The 20,213-nt window shown below is 35.6% G+C and overlaps 1 protein-coding gene across 2 annotated transcripts in view; it reads left to right on the top strand.

Moving 5' to 3' along the window:
• The window catches only part of DNAH5 (dynein axonemal heavy chain 5), a 114,277-nt gene that overhangs the window by 19,466 nt on the left and 74,598 nt on the right, over window positions 1-20,213 (top strand). For both annotated transcript variants that reach the window (XM_042048834.1, XM_042048833.1), the window contains 13 exons: window positions 4,908-5,114; window positions 6,777-6,948; window positions 8,292-8,437; window positions 10,515-10,677; window positions 11,162-11,404; window positions 12,321-12,511; window positions 12,592-12,691; window positions 13,975-14,111; window positions 15,468-15,669; window positions 16,575-16,810; window positions 18,033-18,251; window positions 18,937-18,999; window positions 19,879-20,117. In XM_042048834.1, the coding sequence (XP_041904768.1) occupies window positions 4,908-5,114; window positions 6,777-6,948; window positions 8,292-8,437; window positions 10,515-10,677; window positions 11,162-11,404; window positions 12,321-12,511; window positions 12,592-12,691; window positions 13,975-14,111; window positions 15,468-15,669; window positions 16,575-16,810; window positions 18,033-18,251; window positions 18,937-18,999; window positions 19,879-20,117 (2,318 nt within the window). The remainder of the gene's footprint in view (window positions 1-4,907; window positions 5,115-6,776; window positions 6,949-8,291; window positions 8,438-10,514; window positions 10,678-11,161; window positions 11,405-12,320; window positions 12,512-12,591; window positions 12,692-13,974; window positions 14,112-15,467; window positions 15,670-16,574; window positions 16,811-18,032; window positions 18,252-18,936; window positions 19,000-19,878; window positions 20,118-20,213) is intronic.

A 20,213-nucleotide genomic window follows, 5' to 3' on the forward strand; every position in this document is an offset into this window, starting at 1 on the left:
GCCTGTAGTACCTGCAGTTGAATTTAGGAACAACTGAAAGACCTTCATTATAACTAAGAAGTTAGAAAGAAAAATATTTCTTATGGAAACGTATAACAAATACCCAGTGGTAGTCTTAGCTGCCCCTCTGTCTCTGCCATACTCTTCTTACTCGGGTGCAAGATCACCATGTGTGGGGAGAGGACCTTTGTCCGCTGGTTGGTTTAAGGTGAAAGCAGACACAAAGGTTTCCTCTGCTCTGGACAATAAGAATTTTATTTTGAGTGACAATCCATGGGTACACTTTGTAAATGTACATGTGAAAAGCATCCAGTCAGAACAGATAATAGCATACTCAGTGCACAAGTGGGCTTTGAGCCTGTCGCAGGTTAACCCTGATAGGCAGCTAAGCACCACACAAATGATCCTTCACTTCACCCCATGCACCCTCAGTGAGACAGCGAAGAGGAAAGGAAAAGCAAAAGCAAGAAAACTTGTGGGTCAAGATAAGTTGTTTAGTTAGTGAAAGAGAAGTGGAGGAAGAAAGAAAAAGGGAGAAAGAAATAGAAAGAAAGAAAAGAAAATGCTGCAGAGGCAATCTCTCACCAGCTCCCATGGGTCAAACAATGTCCAACCAATTCCAGAGCAGAGGATGGCTAACCCCTTCAACCCCTGACTTTCCCTTTTTATTGGTGAGGATGATGCTGTATGGCATGGAATATCCCTTTGCTTATTTTGTAACATCCTTTTGTTATTTCATGACATCTGCCTGGTTTTGTCCCCTCACAGCCTCTTTTGCACCCTTCATCCCCACTGCCAGCCCCCAGTCTATTCACTGTGTGGACAGAGTGAGAACAAGAAAAGGCCTTGATGCTGTGCGAGCACTGTTCAGCTGAAACATTAGTGTGTTATCAGCTTTGTTTTGATAACAAATCTGATGACACTATACAAGCTGCTATGAAGAAAATTAAATGCAGTCAGAGAAAATTAACCCAGTCAGAACCAGTACAAAGTAATTTCATTTCCTATTGACCATTTTGGGAAGCATGTGTGTAGGGGAAGGGGCAGGTCAGGCCATGCCCTGGTGAGGCAGTGCATTGTCCCACACCCCACCCCTAGAGATGTATCCCAGCCCCACAGGGGCTGTCAATCTCTGGCACATCAGAGGCACTGATCCACACCCACCTCAGGAGCCCCTAACCTGGCTCTTGAGTGGCCAAATGACCGGAACTCCCACCTGGGGGTATGGCCTAGGAAGGCCAAGGGGTATTTAGGGCCAAACATGAAGCTGTCAGATGTCTTGACCCCACTTCCTCTTGGAATTTCTATCTGAACACTCCTGGAACCCAGGAGTTGCTATCTGTGTGTGTGCTTTTCTATATCTCTTCTGTCCTTCTCTCTTTATCTTTCTTCTTCTAATTCCTGCTTCTTGGAATTTTTTGAGTAACTTGAAATCGAGTGGGCTTAGAGTTTGCGAAGTAGAATGGGCCAAGGTAATGCTTTGAGAAGTGTTTTACGTTAATTGAATGTTGTAATAAACCTTTTACCAAAGTTCTCTGATTTTCTAAAGTTGCCAGTTTTGTTGTTTTGATCTCTTGAGAATATCTGGTCAGTATCTCTCCCATGTGTCTAACTCTGACTACATGAATAACCATAAGCCCATTTTGTGTGCCTCGTTGAACAAGTTGTTTGAGGCCTTACAGGCAGAACACTTTGTAGCCTGAATATTCTGCAGAGAACATGGTTTACCTTAAATTCTAAGTCTCATTTAACTCATTTTGCCCTCTTGGATTTTGTAAATAGAACTTCTGACTACCTTTATATTATCAGATGGCTTTTGCAGGGTCTACTTTAAAGCCTTGAAATCTCTGCAAGTTTCTACTATCCTTTTGGCATATTTTTTACCTCCAGTTTTTTTGTTGCCTTGTCAAAGAGCATCTTATAGAAGAATTGGCCTCAGCCTTGCAAAGCTGAAAAAGAAGGATCAGAATCTCCAGATTGCAGTTTTGAGGGTGGTGTCACACCTATCAATACACCTGCCTGTTGTTTTTCGAACCCAGGCCCAGATTTTGTACAACGTGGGAAACTCTGGCACTGATAAACATGAATCTTCACATGAATCTTCTCAAAGCTAGCCTTAGGCCAGATATGGGACCAGAGGTACCAGCTGCCTTTTCTCCAGTCTGAATATATTAAGTTTTCTGGACTCTTACTTCCTCTTTCACACTTGCATTTGACACGCAGTGTGAAATGTAGTCTAAAGAGTCACCAGATTTGATTGTCTGATACTGTAAGTGGGAATGTTTGTGTCAATTTGGTATAGTAAGCCAGGAGAAATAACTGCAATATTAGAGTACATAAAATATGCTGTATTGAGACTTAGTGCTGAATATATATTATTGATGATTAATCCGGTGTTGAGTGCAAGTTGGGAATCAAGGAACCTGAGCTGTTGTACCTCAACTGTTTTTTCGTTACAGATTGTGTTTCAGGTACATCAGATCCAAATTTGGCACCATTAACTTGTGTATAGTAGGTCCTGCTTCCAGGCAGTAATGAAAACTGCTGTTGTACTTAGAAAGATCTTTAACTTCAATGCTTATTCTGCTAACATGGGAAGTTCATATTTGTTTTCATGTGCTCTTCACAGAGAGCTGGTGCGTATCCCTCATATTTTATGGAACAAATTGTACTGAGCTGGATACCTGCATCATTCAAAGTATACTGATGATAGTTTTCACTGCATTGTCTCATCTATAAAGACTAAGGAGAATGTTTGATTCTTATGGGGCTACATCTGTCCGTTCTGGCTAGATGATCTAGTGATCAGATTTTCTGACGTGTACCCTGCCTTGATGGAGCAGCCAAACAGATTTGCCTTTCACCTTTTGTAAAATAACTATAACATCCCAGGCATCTCCCCTGAACCGGTGCCTTCCTTTATGAGGTGTGAACGATCTGTGATCTGATTCTGATCTGTACTAAAACAACCTGTCTGGTTTCTGCTATAGCAGAGTCAAATCACACTTGGTGGCTGTATAAACTCACTGAACCCTCTCCAAACTTACTCGGTTGGAACAAAGGGAGGTGGATTTGAACAAAATTTCAAGTTTGAAACATACACACATGCCTTGAAAATACATGAAAAGTATATCCACTTTAACATACATGAACTCGTCTACCACGTACGGCAAAAAAATGTGACTTCTGCTTAGTAATCTCTTCTCTCGAGGCAAGAAGAGTGCACACAGGTGTGGACATGAGTGTCACAGAACACAAGGACACAAGGTGGAGCTCCTGCTCTACTCCTGAAGAAAAGAAAAACGAGAGGGGGGCAAGTGTCCCGTGGGGAATACAAATGGAACACAGTAGGGCTGTAGCTCCTACTACTTTTTATTCTTCTGTACAATGTATATGTTAAACTTACTGTCACTTTCTGAGATTTCCGAACATTTTTTCCCCTTTTTTTCCTACTTGTTACTGGATGATTACTGTCTTATTAATCTCGTTATTTTTTTTGATAACGTGAGATTTATGGCCTTTTTTTTTTTTTTTTTGCTACAGCAAATGATGTTAACTTGGACGTATTAAAATAATAAATTACCTGGAACTGTAAAAGCTACTATAATTATCTGGCAGTGTAAGATTTTTGCCTTCAAAGTACCCCTCATTTCCATTACCAGTTTCTATTACCTTAACAATGAAAACTGCATGAGAAGAAAACATAAATGGGAGAGGAAGACTTGATAGTGGGAATAATGAGTATGAAGCTCAACAATTAGTGCAGATTTTCTGTTGAACTTTACAGAAAAAAATCAGCTTCTATTTAAGGCAGTTGTGCTTTTTTTTTTGAAGACTGATAATAGTGGATAGAGCATGACAATGTCATTGACAAAACTTGATTAGATGATTTCTTGAAAAATGCTGTGTAAAATGTCTTGATAGTACATGATACTGCTGAAGCAAGCAATATACTCCACTATATTTCAGACGTTGAAAGGTGGTGCAAATCTTCTCTGTGTTCCATTAAAAAAAACTGCACTGAAAGACATCAATGGGTTATGAAACTACTGCCTAGAAATAAGCTCCATCTCAGTGTAATGAAATACATTAAATTTGAGGAGTGAATAAAGAACAATAAAATTACGTCAACAAAAGGACAACTTGAAAACAGGAATAACAGCAAAGTTTTTAATGTAGGAAAACTTTGCCTAAGGCAGGATTGCTTCTTCGTGTCAGCCAAATTTTCAATGTGTGGTGGTCTATGGAATGCTCTCCTTTCTAATCACATACAGAATAAATGGTCTTCTAATATTTAAATAAGGCAGTTAAATCAGTTGTGTGATCAGGCTTTCCTTTTAAGAATAATACAAAAAAAATCTCTAATAAACATTAATTTTAGTATTTTAAAAGATTTGCCTGGAGGTTGGATATAGCTGGCAGTACCATTAAGATTGGAATGTGGTATATATTTTATTATTGGAAAACACGCGAAAGGAGAAACAGGGATAAGTTTATTCAAAAGATATATGAAGAGGTTATCCAAGCATATTTAAATTCATCAAGGTGGTTGTATGTGGCCTTATTGCAGAATGTGCAATAAGTTCTAAGGAGATGAGGGTTAAGATATAAGATGGTTGAAGCAAGAACATCTATGGCTCTGATTTGATTTTGGAATGTGAAATACAGCTTATAACATCCAAGACCCAATAGAAAAATATCTGTCAAATGAATAGCAATTTGATTGTTAAGCATTTGGGTACATACAGATTGTGTTATTAAATTTTTGTTTTGGATTCGTATACCATATCAATCTTTGTCAGCAGTACTTTATTTTAGTATCTGCCAAAAGTGATATTTATATCCAAATCAACGTATTTTGTTGCAGTGGCTTGTCTGATAAGGAATGATTACTTCGTTTCCTGCAGATTGAATTAACTAAAAGAGGACTTCGAGCGACGCTCTTGGTAAAAGATCCAGAAACAGGAGAATTATTTGTGAATTTTGACCCTCAAATACTAACTTTAATCAGAGAAACACATTGCATGGCTCACATGTGCCTTGAAATTCCACCATTTGCAAGTGTTATTCAACAGCAGAGAGACTGGTACAAGAAGATTGTCAACAAATTGCACGTGGGTTTACTTTAGTCATTTTATGTATGTGTACTGTACATTAAGATGCCTGGGTTCTATATGTATAGAAGAAAAAAAATGAAGATCAATGATTATGCACTAAGAAAACATTTGCAAATCTATTTTTTTTATTTGTATGACTGTCTTCACGCACTTAAAAAAAAAATTCTTGGCTTTATGTTTTCTGTGAAGTTACTTTGCAGATGCATGCGTTTGGGGAAGGTCTGCAGAGTCTGGGACAGAGATGAGGATGGGGAGGAAAGCAGGCTTACAAGACGCCTCGTGCTGTAGCTTGCTTTCTAAGTGATAAGCAATTTATCTCTCATCCAATAAAGAAGTCAACATTGGACAGCATTTGTTTTGAGAGGATAACTGAGAGGGAGGAACAGGTAGTCTGCCTTTAAAAAGTGTAAAGCATGCAGCAAGTACCAGCTGTTTTTTCCAGTGCTGGTGTTTTACACAGATATCTGTGGAATAGTTTAAAAAAGAGAAGCTGAATCTTCCCTTTCTCTCATCTTTTAAATCCTTTGAATCATTTTATCTGCCTATGAATGGAGAAGATTCTTGATGACTCAAGATGGGGATTCAAAGATAGGTGTACAGAAACCTACAGCTTCAAAGGACTGCCTGGTTCTGAAATGACAAAAGGAAATCATATATCATAAAGCCTTTATGACTTTAAGTCAAAATGTTATTGCCAAACGTGTGAGACTAGATCAGTGGGTCAAGAAGGCATTAGAAAGAAAATAGTATATTAAAGTTCTGGTAAGGCTGATCTTATTAGAACTGCTGGAAATTTCATTTAGATGTATTTTTTCCTTGGGTTTTTTGTCTTCTCTAACTCTCACTTACAGACTGAAATTTGCAAGATTTTTCTGTCATGTGGTTTAAGCCCAGTAGGCAGCCAAGCATCACACAGTTGCTCCATTACTCCCCTCCTTGGAATGTGGGAGAGAATCTGAAGGTTAAAATATAACACATGTGAGTTGAGATAAAGACAATTTAATAGGGAAGATAAAAACTGCATGCACAAGGAAAATAAAATAAGGAATTAATCTGGGAAAACAAGGCAGTATCACAGCTACTTGGGAAGACAAACACCATAGCTCTGAGTGTCCCCCTCCCTCCTTCTTCCTCCAGCTTTCATTTTTAAGCATGATGTCATAGGTATGAGATCCCATTAATCAGTTGGGGTCCTGGCTGCCTTCCTTCCCAGCTTCTTGTGTGTCCCCAGTCACCACCAGGGTGGTGGGAGAAGCAGAAAAGGACTCAATGCTGTATGAGCACTGTTTAGCAATACCCAAAATATCATTGTGTTAGCAACACAGTTGTGGTCACAAATCTAAAACACGGCATCATGTGAGCCACTGAGAAAGAAATTAACTCCACCACAGCACCAGTGCAAAGAAAGATTATTTTCTGTGTGAAGCAGTACTTCACAAAGAGCAACAAATACATATAGAGATATAAAGAGCAACAAATAGTGAACTTCTGCCAAAAATAATGAAAACCTTTCCCAAGCAATTGATTGTAACTTCTTAAGAATTTCAGGAATGTTCACACAGATGAATTTTCTTAGTTTAAGTGAACATAAATATGTGTATATGAAGAGGTTAAAATCAGTGTATATTAACTAATGTTTTTGTTCTCTGGTTATTTCAGGTGATGTTGGCACAATACAAAAGAATTAAACTGAAAATTCAACACCCTTTTGAACAACTGATGGCTCCTCGATTAATAAATGTAGATTATGCTATCCAGCCAGGTCTAATGATACTGAACTGGACATCCTTGAATATTGAGAAATATATTAATACAGTTTTTTCTAAACTAGGTAGGTTACTTGCTTCCTTCCATTAACATGTGGTTATTTGTTTTATAAAAATGCAAGTTATACTATGAGATTACAATTCTTTACATGATTTGCTCCTAAATGATTTATACATAATAGATATGAGAATTTTCACCTGTCCTGTATTTCATGAAAGAGTTGTTTTATAACACCACCTTCTTTTTGTCTTGTATCTTCACCAAATTTTTACTAATGTATATGTTAGGCAGTTGGGATTACACCAAACATAAAGTACTGTGCAAAAAAGTCCAGTGTATTTTGAATTTAACAAATGATAGCTACTTTTTAAAAGAGATCCCAGGTTTCAGACTTTTCCTAGTCCTACTTTTTTGTTTCTATATTGTACAAACAACTGCTCAGGGAATAATACACTGACTCAGTTGGCACTGTCATTGCTCAATAGCATTTCATATTAAGCTTTTTTTTTTAAACATCAATCTCTTTAAAACTAATGTACACACATCTTGGACAACAGCTTTAGAAAACAGATGAGCTTGTAGTCTTTTCAAAAGATTATCACAAGGTTGCACTGCGATGCGTTTTTTTTTCTGAAGATACCAAATTCTTTTTTCTTTAGCTTAATTAATACAGAAAACAGATTTTGTTTCTTGAAATTGTGTAAGTAGTTAGAGTGGAAATTTTCTTCGGTTGAAATGGCAAATTAAAGTGCATTTTGGATGGTAGCCTGACATTATACTCAATTTAATTTTGAATAATACAAGAGTCTGGAACAGGCACCTTGCTGCTATTTCAGCTTCAGCATTGAGACCAGATTGCTATTAAACTTTGAAAATTCTAGTGATTGCTTTCTGTTAACTATTGTTTGGCTTCCAGCATTTGTTTGAAGCATAGAGATTTTATTTTCTGAAAGTTTATGTTGCTAGTAGGTTCTCCAAGTTGTTACTAGTTCAAGCTATAGGAGAAGGTGAAATATTGCTGGCCCTCAATTAAATATTAATGTCTTCATATTTGAAATATGCATCCTTTAAGTTAATCTTATATATATTTATAATATGTATTATATTTTATATAATAAGCTGCAAGATATATATTTGTACAGTAGATTATAGTTATATAATATTATAGTTATCTTTTAGCACGTAGATAGCATATGCTAGGTAAGCATGTGTTATGCAAAAAGTAATTAAGATTCTTGTGGTGAAGCTTGCCATAAAAGTTTAGATGTTTGAAGTAAATTGGTTAAGGTGTAAAATTCATATGAATTGAATATGATAGTTTGTTGAAGTAAAAATTTAAATGGGACTCTGAAAAGGCTATTGATTCAGACTTTAAGCTTGTCTTGAGTCTTCTGTTTTCTTCAAAAGCTGGGCTGGAGTTATTGCTTGACCGAGTGAATGACTTGGTTGAATTTCGTATTGATGCTGTCCTTCAAGAAATGAATAGAGTGCCACTCTGTATGTTGCCAGAAGATGAACCACAGAGCTGTGAGGAATTTCTTCAAAAGACTAAGGTTAGTAAATAAAAGTTTCATGAAAAAGAGATTGATGACTTTGAGTTGAGATATTTTTCTTTTTTATGAGAAAAAAATTCTGAATGCAGAATTTATGAAGCATGTATGGGATATGCACAGAAATCCCCACTTGCTTGGCTGGGACCTTAAAAAGGAACAAAAATAGTAAATGCAAAGGGATCTGAGCTGAGATGCTCTTTTCTATTCATTATTAACGTCAAGCCAGGTAGCGTATGATATTTTTTTTATGCTTTCATATCACTCAAAAATTTTACCTCTATGATAGTATCTTTTTTTTTGTCGTTATTCCAGTTTAAGTAAGGGAATTCTCCAGCAGTTGCCTGTGGAGAGCAAATACTATGGAAAGGATCATGTAATGAGTATCTCAAACTCTCCTGAGTTGGTAATGGGATGTGTAAAATATATGCAGAAGTACTTGGGTGAAGGTGGTCTGGGAAAAGCCCCTTTCTTCACCCCACCAAAATACTTTTATGTTGATGGTAATTAACCATAAACATGTAAATTTTTGGTTAGAAAGCTGATTACGGTCATAATTAAATTGAACATCAGAATAATTTTTTGAGGTAATAGTAAGGTATTCTTGCGTTTTAGGTTATAATGTCTAATGTGTTTTCTCCTTAAATAAACTTTGGTTTGATAAAGACTGTAAAAAATCAAGTAGATAATCCCCATTCCTTTTCTCTTGCAGCAATAAATATTACAAATGAAAGTTTTGATTACCTTAGTGTATTTTACTTTTTGCCCTTTTCTCTTTTGGCCATTGTAACAGCTCACCTTGTTGTTAAATACAGAGTAAAATTTAAAATAATATTATATGGAATGAATAGTAGTTTGTAAGCTTCACAATCCATAGTTGTTTTTGTTCATCCTGCTGCAACCTTCCTGATTGGGCAGGCAGTAAAATGTATGTTTGCTAAGGTAAAAATATGTGAGAGTGAGCACGAAAACCTCTCTGCACTGTAAGATAACTTGAAAACTTGAACAGCTACGTACCAGTTACATACACACATAGCAATTACAACAGCCAGTTGATTTGAGTTAGCAGAGTAAGTGGTATATGAACCCCGGTTATGGGTGCAATGAAAAGAGTAACAGTTTGTAAGCTTATTGTAATACTTAATTAGAGGGGAGTATAAATAACTTCTGTCATCTAACAGGTGTCTTTAAGTTTCTAAAGAAATTGCTGCAACAAAAATAATTAACCGGTGGAAAAATCCCAGAGTACTTTCTTTAGTGGTTGCTGTGATATTGCAAGTCATATCTGCCTTCTCTCTCAACTCAACAGAATCATTAAGAAGGCCAAAGATTATGTCCTAAAATTTGCAAATGGCTGAATATTTCCAATAATTTTTAATTAAACAAAGGCAGTCATGTTTGTTAAAGCTGAATGAAATATAAGACAACAAATAAGAAAAAAAATTAAAAGGCCATTATAGGTAAAAATTATAGTTAGCTGAAGCATACATGATTGATTTTTTTTATAAGTATTGGAGAAAAATGATGCACAATACTGTAGTAGACCTCTGAATTCTATTTAATCTCATTCTTTGATTTCTTCTCTCTCCAGTTGATAATTTTTGTGTTTATTCTAATAATAAATACAACTTGTATAGGTTTTATCTTCTATTTAGCAGTAAATGGGAAATATGATTGGCTAAGACTCATTATGGAATAGCCAATTAATGTAAAATGGCAATGATTAAAAGAAGTGTTGAATCTCCCATATCTACATTGGAAAGTTAAGAAAAATTAAGAAGTGCTTGCTTTTGGGAGTCTTTTGGTGGAACTAGGCTTTATAAACATTGATTCGTAACTTTAACTATGGATGAATCACGTGATTTGAGAAAGAAGGCAAAGCAACGCTGAAAGGCATTTGTGACGTCTTGTCAATACTGAATAGTTTGGAACAAACGAATTTCAAATTAATGTTGTATATAGATCTGGTTTTTCACAAATCTTAGGCCTTGACATTTGTGTTAATAAAGGCTGTTATGACTGTGAAGTTGACATGAGAATTGTGACAATAAGAGCATACCTTTGTTTTGGTTTGACACAGGAGCTCTGTATAAAAGGTTCTCGGACTTTACACTTAAAAAGCTCACTGGTGGAAGCTGCTGCTAATGATCTGATTGACATGTTACTTGACACCGAGGAACAGGTCAGTAAAGAAGACGAGAAGTCAATTGTACCCAGTGGTGAAAAAAGGGCCAAAAATACAGGTAAGAAGATTGCATTGCATTGTATTGCTTGGTGTTTGTTTCTTTTTCATGCTGATTATTTGTGTTGGGGGACATTGTAGCTTAGCTGATTGAAGTACAGAAGCATACCTAATGTCTAAAGGCTTTTCTTTGAATTTGCCTGGATAATGAATAATCTAACAATCATTTATAATCTACAAAATAGGTCAATATTGTTTATCCAATTTGCATGTTGAAAATTAGTGCCATAGAACTACATAGTAGCCTTGGTTAGTTGCTGGACTTCCTAGAGAAAGAGAATAAGCAATAATATCTAAATTTTGATGATAATCACACTGAATAAGACAGCAGATAGGAATAAAAGGCATGTTACACTGAGGTGCAGGTTACAAATGAATAATTCTGCACTTCTTTAAAGTTATTTCAGACACCTGTGGAGGTGTTGCTTCATTATATTTTCAAGTCCTATAAGTCAATTTGACTAACTAGATTTATGATGTTTTAGCAACAGAAGAGGAAAGAAGATCAAAAAGCTTGACTTCCTCACGAAATTCCAGTGAGATGTGGGCTGGCCTGTCTCCTACAGCAAAGAGAAAGAGAATGGATTTAGAAAAGTTAGAGGAAGAAGCTAATGAACTGCTTTCTTACTTCAATAATCGTAACATTGATGCCCTTTTGAAAGTCACTCGAAACACCCTGGAGACCATCCGCAAGCGCATTCATGCATCTTCCACCATCAACTTCTCAGGTGGCTGCACTGCACTACATTGCTCTCTTAGGCTATATAAAGAAAAACGTAAATGTGATATCCATAACTGTATAAATAAGTCACAAGTGTAAAAGAGGGGAAAACAAAGGGATTTTGATTAAGCTATCTTGTTAAGTTACAGTTGAAAACATTGTATATTTCCAAAGGTATTTTTTTCTTGTGACAGTAGGAAAGTGTCATTACAATGCTGTTTCTCTTAGGACTCTCACTGTACTGTTCTGAAGCCAATATTTTATTTGGAGCCTGACTTGATAGATAAGTTTCTGATAAGACCTTGATAACTTGATAAGTTATGACTCAAGTTATAAATTATCAATTACTAACTTGACAAGTTAAGACTGATAACTTGATAACCTGGCCTGTTTGACCTTGGCTTTTACATAAAACTGTATGAAAAAAATAGAGGTGTGTTTTTTCTCTTACTAGTTGCCTTCAGATATTTGCATACATGGAACACTCTTTTGAAGTGTTTTATTGTTGCATGCCTTTAAGAAAAAAAAATAAGGGCAGTTGTCCTTGCTCTCTATAGTTTACAAGGCATACAGTACTATGAGACTCTAAGGAGGTTCTGTGCCTAATTTAATATGCTGACTGGGAGTACCAGCCAGTAACAAAATTGTCTGCCAAACAGAGTTTAGCTGCACAGAACAAGTTGAAGAGGAGCTTCATGGAGAAGAATAGGTTTGCATTTACTTTTCCCTTGTGCTGCTGTAGAGTTTAGCAGCCTGTCTTATAAATTACTCAGGAATTCTTTTTCCCTTCAGAAATTACACTCAATACTCTACACTAGGAGATAGATTTATTTGTTTATATCAAAACAATGCCTAGCTTGATGTCTTGAAAAAAATATGAACAAAGTTTTTGGTTTTGTCTTCTGTTTTTGTCTTTTATGTAGAAAATCGCAGTACTTCTAAGCAGAAAAAAGGTGTTCATCCTGTAATTAGGACTAATATTAACCTATCTATCCCTAATATCATCATGATACCCTCTTTGGATGAGGTACAGCAGACACTTAATAAAGCTGTAGACAGTATTGTGAAAGTAATGAAAGGAGTTCAACAGTGGAGTATGGAGAGAATATCCAAGGTTGGTGTCTTAACAGCCTTCTTTAGAACTAATGGTGCAAAACTGCTGCAAATAAAAAATAAATGCTACTCTCTCATCAGAAGAAAGTGTTCGAGAGAAGAGTTGTTTTGTTGCGGTGTGGGAGCAGAGAAAGTGATTCTGACGATGAAATGAAAGAGACTGGAAAGAAAAACATCCATGGTAATGATAAACTCTGACATCACTAAATTTGAATGTTAGGTAAATGTGATTTATACAGAATGTATTGGAAGATATTAATTACAAAATACATCAAAACCAGTAGACTTGATAGATTTTGAACTGCCTCATAGATTTTAAATTGCCTCAGAGAAGAAATCTCTTTCTCATTAGAAACCAGGTTTGCCACTTGTCCTGTGGATTTGAGTATGGGGATTTTTTTGTTCTTGAAGAGTTGCACTGCTTTGGATTATAGCACATATATTGGTTACAATTATAGTCACTTTTACTACACAATAATCTTCCACGATTTGCCGGTGTTGATTGTAATTTGGCGTGTTCAAATGGTATCTTAAAACTTGCACTTACCCTTTAAGAAGGGTAAGTTGAACTTACACAATATCTGGTATTGAATAGAAATGTCTATATAAATCACAGTATTGGTGAAGAGAGGATTGTGTAGAAGATTGAATAGACTAGAATTTCTAAAAGGATTTTCCTTATTCTGTTTTGTGATCAGATATTAACTTATCGAAGTTCAAGGAAATTTAAGATGGTATCTTTGGTTGCTGGGTTTTTCTTCTCTAAAATGATTTAAATCAAGCCAAGTTAATTGTTCTACATTGTACCTGAGATACTTAAAGAATACATTTTTAGGTTATCTCTCTCTTATGCACCTAAAAAGGAGGACAGTAATACTTGAACTGATTAAGAAGTTAAATTAGTCTTTCAAAACTAAGAATTTTGCTTGCAAGAGATGAAATAAAAAATGATAGTAAAGTCAGACTTGTGGATATCTGCTAACTGATGGACTTTTTTTGTCTTTTACTCCTTTTTGGGGACTGGCTACGGTCATCTTCTCAGAGTTAATGTTAATTTGTATTTCAAATTGTCAGTTGTGGGGTATTTCAGAAAATAAAAATGCTCAGTGCTGACATATAAGTGAGTAAATGAGGATATATAAGTAAATCACTTAGGTGAAGTATACAGGAGAAACCTTGTGGAGGGGTGAGAGAAAAGGAAAGATTCTGTTTGAAAGGTTGGAGTGGAACTTGTTCCAAATTCCACAGGGTACTTAGATGGAGCAATTTTACTAAAATGGAGATGTTTATGAATTTATGTTGGCCTCCTTGACTTCTAGTTGCCTTTTAAATTAATAAGAACACCTAACTTTAAAATGCACGCTTATTGAAAAAATGTCATTCGTTTTTGTCTATAGGAATTTACTTGTCCTAAACAGTGTGTCTGTCCTAAACCTGCTTTTATATTTGAATCTTCTTTTATAGATAGTGTATCAGATGAAGCATCACTCAGTTCATCTGATCCAGTGCAAAGCCAGAACTACTTCAAGAACGTTTCAGAGAACAAAGAAATTATTAAATTAGTATCTTTACTCAGTAGTGCCATCAATTCTACAAAAAGGGTAAGACAATTGAGATGTTAATTTAATATAACTATCCGAGGGATATTAATGTATTACTTTTAATATCCTTGGGTAATAAGGGTAGGCATTTAAAGCTGTGATTAAATGTAATAACGAAAAACTTAGGATGGTGGATGGAAAGCATGCGGCTAAAAATTTGCAAATATGCTTTAAAAGTGTAACATGGATTAAGTGTACTCTGTTCCAAAATTTGAGGTTTTGAATATTGCATAAATTAAAACATCGTAAGAAACTCTAGGTGTAGTAGAGTTGTGTGTAGCTAATGTAGCCAGCATGATTTCTGCCATATTATGAAGAGGTTATGAAGGTTTTTAGAAGAAAACTGGCTGTCAGATTGGTGTTTGTAAAGTGCTGCCTGGGATTTGCTAGTGTAGGTTAGGATTTAGCTTAAAGGATGTGCATAACTTCTTTGCCTTGTTTTAATTCTATGCTCTCTTGAGTAAACTGTAGGTGTGGAACTGTTATTTCTTTAGGGAGCTCTGCATCAGTTTCTTCTGGGGCTGGTCCAACCTTTTAAGAGTCTTATCATATGAAAATCTTTGACTCAAGGCCTTGTAACTTCAGTGGTACTAAGGCATGACTACCAGGCTGGTGCTGAGTAGTTAATAGTGGTGGATAGTTATCATAGTATTTTGGTACTTGATATTTTGTAATATTTTAAACTTTTATCATTTAGCCAGCTTTAAATGTCTGCATATACTATATTTACAGGAGGTCATGATGTGGATTATCTCTCGTAGCAGTCATCTCTCATTTACTTGTTTAATTGATGGATGCAGTGATGATTTAACTTTAATCTTCTCCCATTTTTCTGAACTCCTGAGAACCAGAAAAATAATTCTCTTGCACACTCATTAAATGATATTCAAATTAAAGGGACCTGAATTGAGTGTAGAAATTAATGTTAAAAATAAAAAATTGTCTCATAGCTTCATTATTTGAGAGTGAATTTTTCTTGTTATGTTGGGCCCTGCAGCTCAGGTTTCAGTTTCTAGCCCAATAAACAGCAGGGAAAGACAAGTGTACTGTATCCTAGTTTTGAACTTTACTTCCCACTGATTCCAATGATTTTATTGACTGAAGATTCACCTAATTGGCAAATGTTTAAACTGACCTGATAAATTGGATGTGATTAATATAGAGATTCTGGCACAATGTGTGATCAGTATGGAACTTGTTTTAGCATAAATTAACCAGCAGCCTTTTGTCTAGTGAGGTGATTCAACCTGCTCCACTATGGAGTTCTTAGTGTACTCTAATGAACAGCTGCTAAGAAGTTATATGTATCCTATATATGTGATGTTGAGAATCTTTGAACTTGTAAATGTCTTTCAGGAGGTTCTTACAGCTTTGGAGAGTTTTAGTTGTTACCACCATATATGGCAGAGGGACAAGGAGGAAACAATTGATAAATTGATGGTGGGAAACCCATTACTCTCTGAATTTGAATCTGAAATTCTGCATTTTCAAGACCTGGACCTGAAAATCAATTCTGAGCCTGAATACATCTGCGTGGGAGCTATTGCACTGTACACTGGTAGAGTTCAGCTTCTCTCCAGAGACATGTACTTTCTGACTCCAGTAGGAAGGAGAGATGTGACTTAGTTTTGGATGGCTAAACCAGTTAAAATGGAAAGGAGAAAGGGAGAGAGAAGGACTACTTGCTGTTTTGGCTGTAAATGCATACAAACAAAACACTAACACAAGAATATCTGTGAGGCTCAGCTGGAGTTTATTACCCCACATGGATACTTCTGCTCACTTACAGGGTGGATGGTAGATGTTTGCCTATCCTTCTGTCACTGATTCCCAGGGGTACATGCTTCACGGGAGTAAGATGATAAGTTTATGTTACTTTTTTCCTTGCCTGGCTGCATGCAGTGAGACAGCTGAATCCCCTTCTATTTAAGTTACTTTGTTCCACTGATGCTGTGATCAAATTTTGTTTCTTCAGCTTTCATAATTAGACTTCTAATTTCCTTCCCACAGTATTTTTTTAAAGATTAATTTTTGAAAAGATTTTAGAATTAGATGAGAATATTAACCAATACATTAGTGGTGTATAGGACAGAAGTTTGTATAATGGTAAAATGATTGAGATGACAGGTGTGGAGTCCAGCCTCATCTTTCTATTTTTTAGGTATATCCTAAAAAATATCTATGATATCTAATATCTATTAATTGTTCAACCTTTTTAGATGATCTTTCCAGTAGAAAAGATGATAAATTCTGAGAAGAAGAGGAGGAAAGCAATTGTGAATTGCAAGCAATTTTATAAACCACTTCAAGGTGTCCATGTGATTTCATCATCTCTGTATGTGAATGGTTAGACTGAAAAAACAGAACTGGCACTGAAGAGAACACATGTAATAAAAAAGATTAAATTGTATCTTAAAAAATATCTACAATATCTAATATCTATTAATTGTTTCATATTTTTAGCTGATCTGAAGCTAGCACTGAGATCAGAAACCAAAGCCTGGATAACTTTGCTGGGGTGTCATTGCAATAAGAAGTACAGAACACAGATGGAAGTGATTTTGACTTTTATAGAGGAAACTGGCAAGAAGTTAAATCGCAGCATCACAGACCTGGATGATATCAGAATAGCCATGTCAGCTTTAAAAGAGATCAGAGAACTGCAGATCTCTATTGACTCTCAAATTGGGCCCATTGAGGTAGCTAGTGGCAATGTTGCATGTATGGGTACTGTTTCAGAAAGCCGTTATTTTCTGGGTTAAAGCTTAATAGTGACCTTTGAAAATGTATGATTTAATATGTGTTAAATGTTGAGTGTTAAATGTTGAGTGACAGACCTATTGGGCTCCTGTAAACCTTTTTGCGTGAATTTCTGATTTGAGCAAATGTAAACTTGCTGGGGTGAGAGGTGGTTTAGTGAGCAGTGGAGAAATTGAATGATGTAGGTAAGAGAAAGACAAGAATACAGATATTTAATGCAAGAAATCTTTTCATACTTTGTGGAAGAAGTCTGTATGAAAAGGAACGAGATTCTTAATTTTTTTATTTTAGCTAAGCCTGTAGTAAAAAAGCTAATGTTAAGCAGACTATACGAGATTGATTGCTTTAATCATCTATACCATAGGTTAAAATAAACAAAAGCAACTGACTTCCTTAAAGAAGGTAATGTGATAGAATGCGTTTACTGAACATCTGACAAACGGCAGAATTAAAAACAGATGGTAACTGTTTCTCTGCATTCCTGACCAGAGTATTTATTTAAGAATGCTATATTTTGGCAAAATGCACCATTGATTTTTCAGTAGAATTCTTTTTTCTAAGACATGTTCATGACTCCTGATTGCCCATAACTTCATTATAAGCTTCCAACCCTGCAAGCAGGAGCCTTGAGGCCCTAGGCACAAGAAGTGATGCTTCAGGTTTTTTAAAGGGAGGTTGACATATTTTCCACGTAGTGGTGTAGTAGACAGATAGCTACGTTTCCATTTTTGCGATTTGATCAAACTGGAAAGCATGAATGGAAATAATTCCACTTCATACAAGAGTTTTCAAATAAAACTGCTATGCCATAGGTTCATTGCTACCCTACTCTGCTCTAATTTACAGAAAGTGAATTTCAGTTTTGTTTTTGTGAAAATTCACTTCGAGTTTTCAGTATGTGGACTGTTCATATGTTGGTCCTGCAAGTGGAAATCAACGCTCTGAGAAAAAAAAAATCTGATGTTTCTTCCAGTTTGGTATTGGTTTGCCAGATTTTGATAATGGCTGTTGTCAAAATCTGGCAACAGTTTCTTTTTCTAACAAATCATTCTCCATTCTTAAAAATTTAAAATGTTAGCATACATATATATGTATATGAAGTTACCATTTTATGTCAACTGAAGTTGCCACTTTATGAATCTTAGTACAACTTTCTGGCAGGAATCCTACGCTATGTTGAACAAATACGATCTACCTGTTGCCAAGGAAGAGACAGAGAAGGTGGACACTTTGCACTACACTTGGGAAAAACTGCTAATCCGTGCAAATGAAGTGCAGAATGAGCTTATTGCTTTGCAGCCAAAATTCAGAGGAGAGCTCATTAGTGCTGTGAAGACTTTTACTGAAGACTGCGCACAGTTCTATTCAGATTATGATCAGGCAGGTGTTTCTATTTTATTGTTTTAGAGAAATTTTTAAGGAGCAGTGGGGGCATGGAAAAATTTTTGGATTTGACTAATTAATGGGATGGCCCTCTACTGCTGAGTAGGTCTATTCTTGTTAAGATGGTGTTTGAGTTTCAGCGCAGGGCAGGCTTTGATAAATGTTTTGTATGTGACTGAAGTGAGTAATGCTGGTATTCAGTTCTTAAAAATTAAGAACTGAGATATTTAAGGTTTATGAAACACATCTGATGCTGGATAAATTACAAGCGACTTAGGCTCTTATAACCTTTTTCATTAGAATATAAATAAATGAAGCTGAACTAATCTTGTATCATCTTTTAAGTAATGCTTTTACTCAAAAAAGGAGATATGATTGCTAATGATTGCCTAGCTTTTACAGCTTAATGAAAATTTCCTGCATTAAAAGACAATTAGTTGCCTTCTTTGGTTTTTGTTTTGTTTTGATTTTTTTTCCTTTTAGTCCTTTTTAAAAAGTACTTGTTCAGTAGGTTAACTGTCATCTCTTGGTTCAGTTGTTATCTGATGTGGGGAGGGGATCTGGAAGCTGCAAAAGTGTTTGAGGTTAACATTTAGAAAATGCTGATTAGAAATAAGTTGTGGTTATTCTCACTCTCTAAATTAACCTCTTTGTTGGATTTTTTTTTTTTTTTTTCTTTTAGAATGGACCAATGGTGGTTGGCTTAACACCTCAGGAAGCCAGTGACAGGCTTACTATATTCCAGGTACTGTTAATTCTAAGACATAACTCAATACTTATTACAAGTGAGCTAACACCTAAAGGGTCTGAGAATGAATCTCAGAAGTCGATTGAATTTTCATTGATAGATAGGGTTACTGATTTGGCAAAGTCTGTTTTAACTTAGTGAAAACTAAGTTGGAATTTTTCTTTGCATTTGCAAGGAATGCTGTTTAAATCTAAATTTTTTAGGAGTTAACAGAAAGCCTGCATAGATAATGAGTAATGATTACTAGATACAAATACCCTGATGAGAACCTTCCCACAAGTTTAGTGTATTTGGCATAGGCTGTTCTTGTGTTCATTATTGTGTTTATTTTTTGGTTGAAATCTGCCTTTGTATCATGATTAACATCTATTCCTGCAATGACAACTTTCAATGCTTTTCCTTTTCCCATACTGCTATTCATTTGACTTCCTGCTATGTTCCCTGAGTTACATTGCAATTGACAATTAAATTATGCTTTTCTTTGCTGCTTTATTGGTAGTAATTCTTACTCCAATATTCAATACAGAATTTGCACAGCATACTTGAAGAGGTAGAATTTGCTGTATCCACCATTTTTGCTTTGTGTGTCATGCTTCACCTCTTTCAAGCGTAATCTTAGCATTTATTGTTGTCACCGTGCCACATGAAGTAAATGACTTTCCTGTCAGCTTCTAAAGATGTGCCTCCAAGCTAGATAAAAGTTACTTTTCTCAGGAAAATTGTTGACAAAACTGTTGACAGGGTAAGCTGTTATTATCTCTCTATATCTTTCCATTATTTCCTAGATTTTAGTTTAATATAACTCTAACAATAATTTCAGATACTTAATATTTAGTTATTTAATATTTTTAATATTTTTTTCTTTTTCTCTGTTAGAATCGATGTGATAATCTCTTTCGGAAATATATTACTTGTACAGATGGAGAAAATCTTTTTGGTTTGCCAGTTACTCAGTATCCTCAACTGCTTGAAATAAAGAAGCAACTGAATCTGTTGCAGAAACTCTATAATCTATATAACAGTGTCATTGATACAATCAGTGGCTACTATGATATTCTTTGGTCGGAATTAGACACTGAAAAAATTAACAGTGAACTTCTGGAGTTTCAGAACAGGTGAGAAACTACTGCTGTGTTAAAGCTGCCTAAAGTACTTCTTGAATATGATTATAATTGATTAACACCAATAGTCATATGGGAGCATGTATTTAT

This window comes from Corvus kubaryi, unplaced genomic scaffold, assembly GCF_017639235.1.
Source record: "Corvus kubaryi isolate FWS band 111438036 unplaced genomic scaffold, C.kubaryi_AGA036_p1.0 68, whole genome shotgun sequence".
Classification (NCBI taxonomy): domain Eukaryota; kingdom Metazoa; phylum Chordata; class Aves; order Passeriformes; family Corvidae; genus Corvus; species Corvus kubaryi.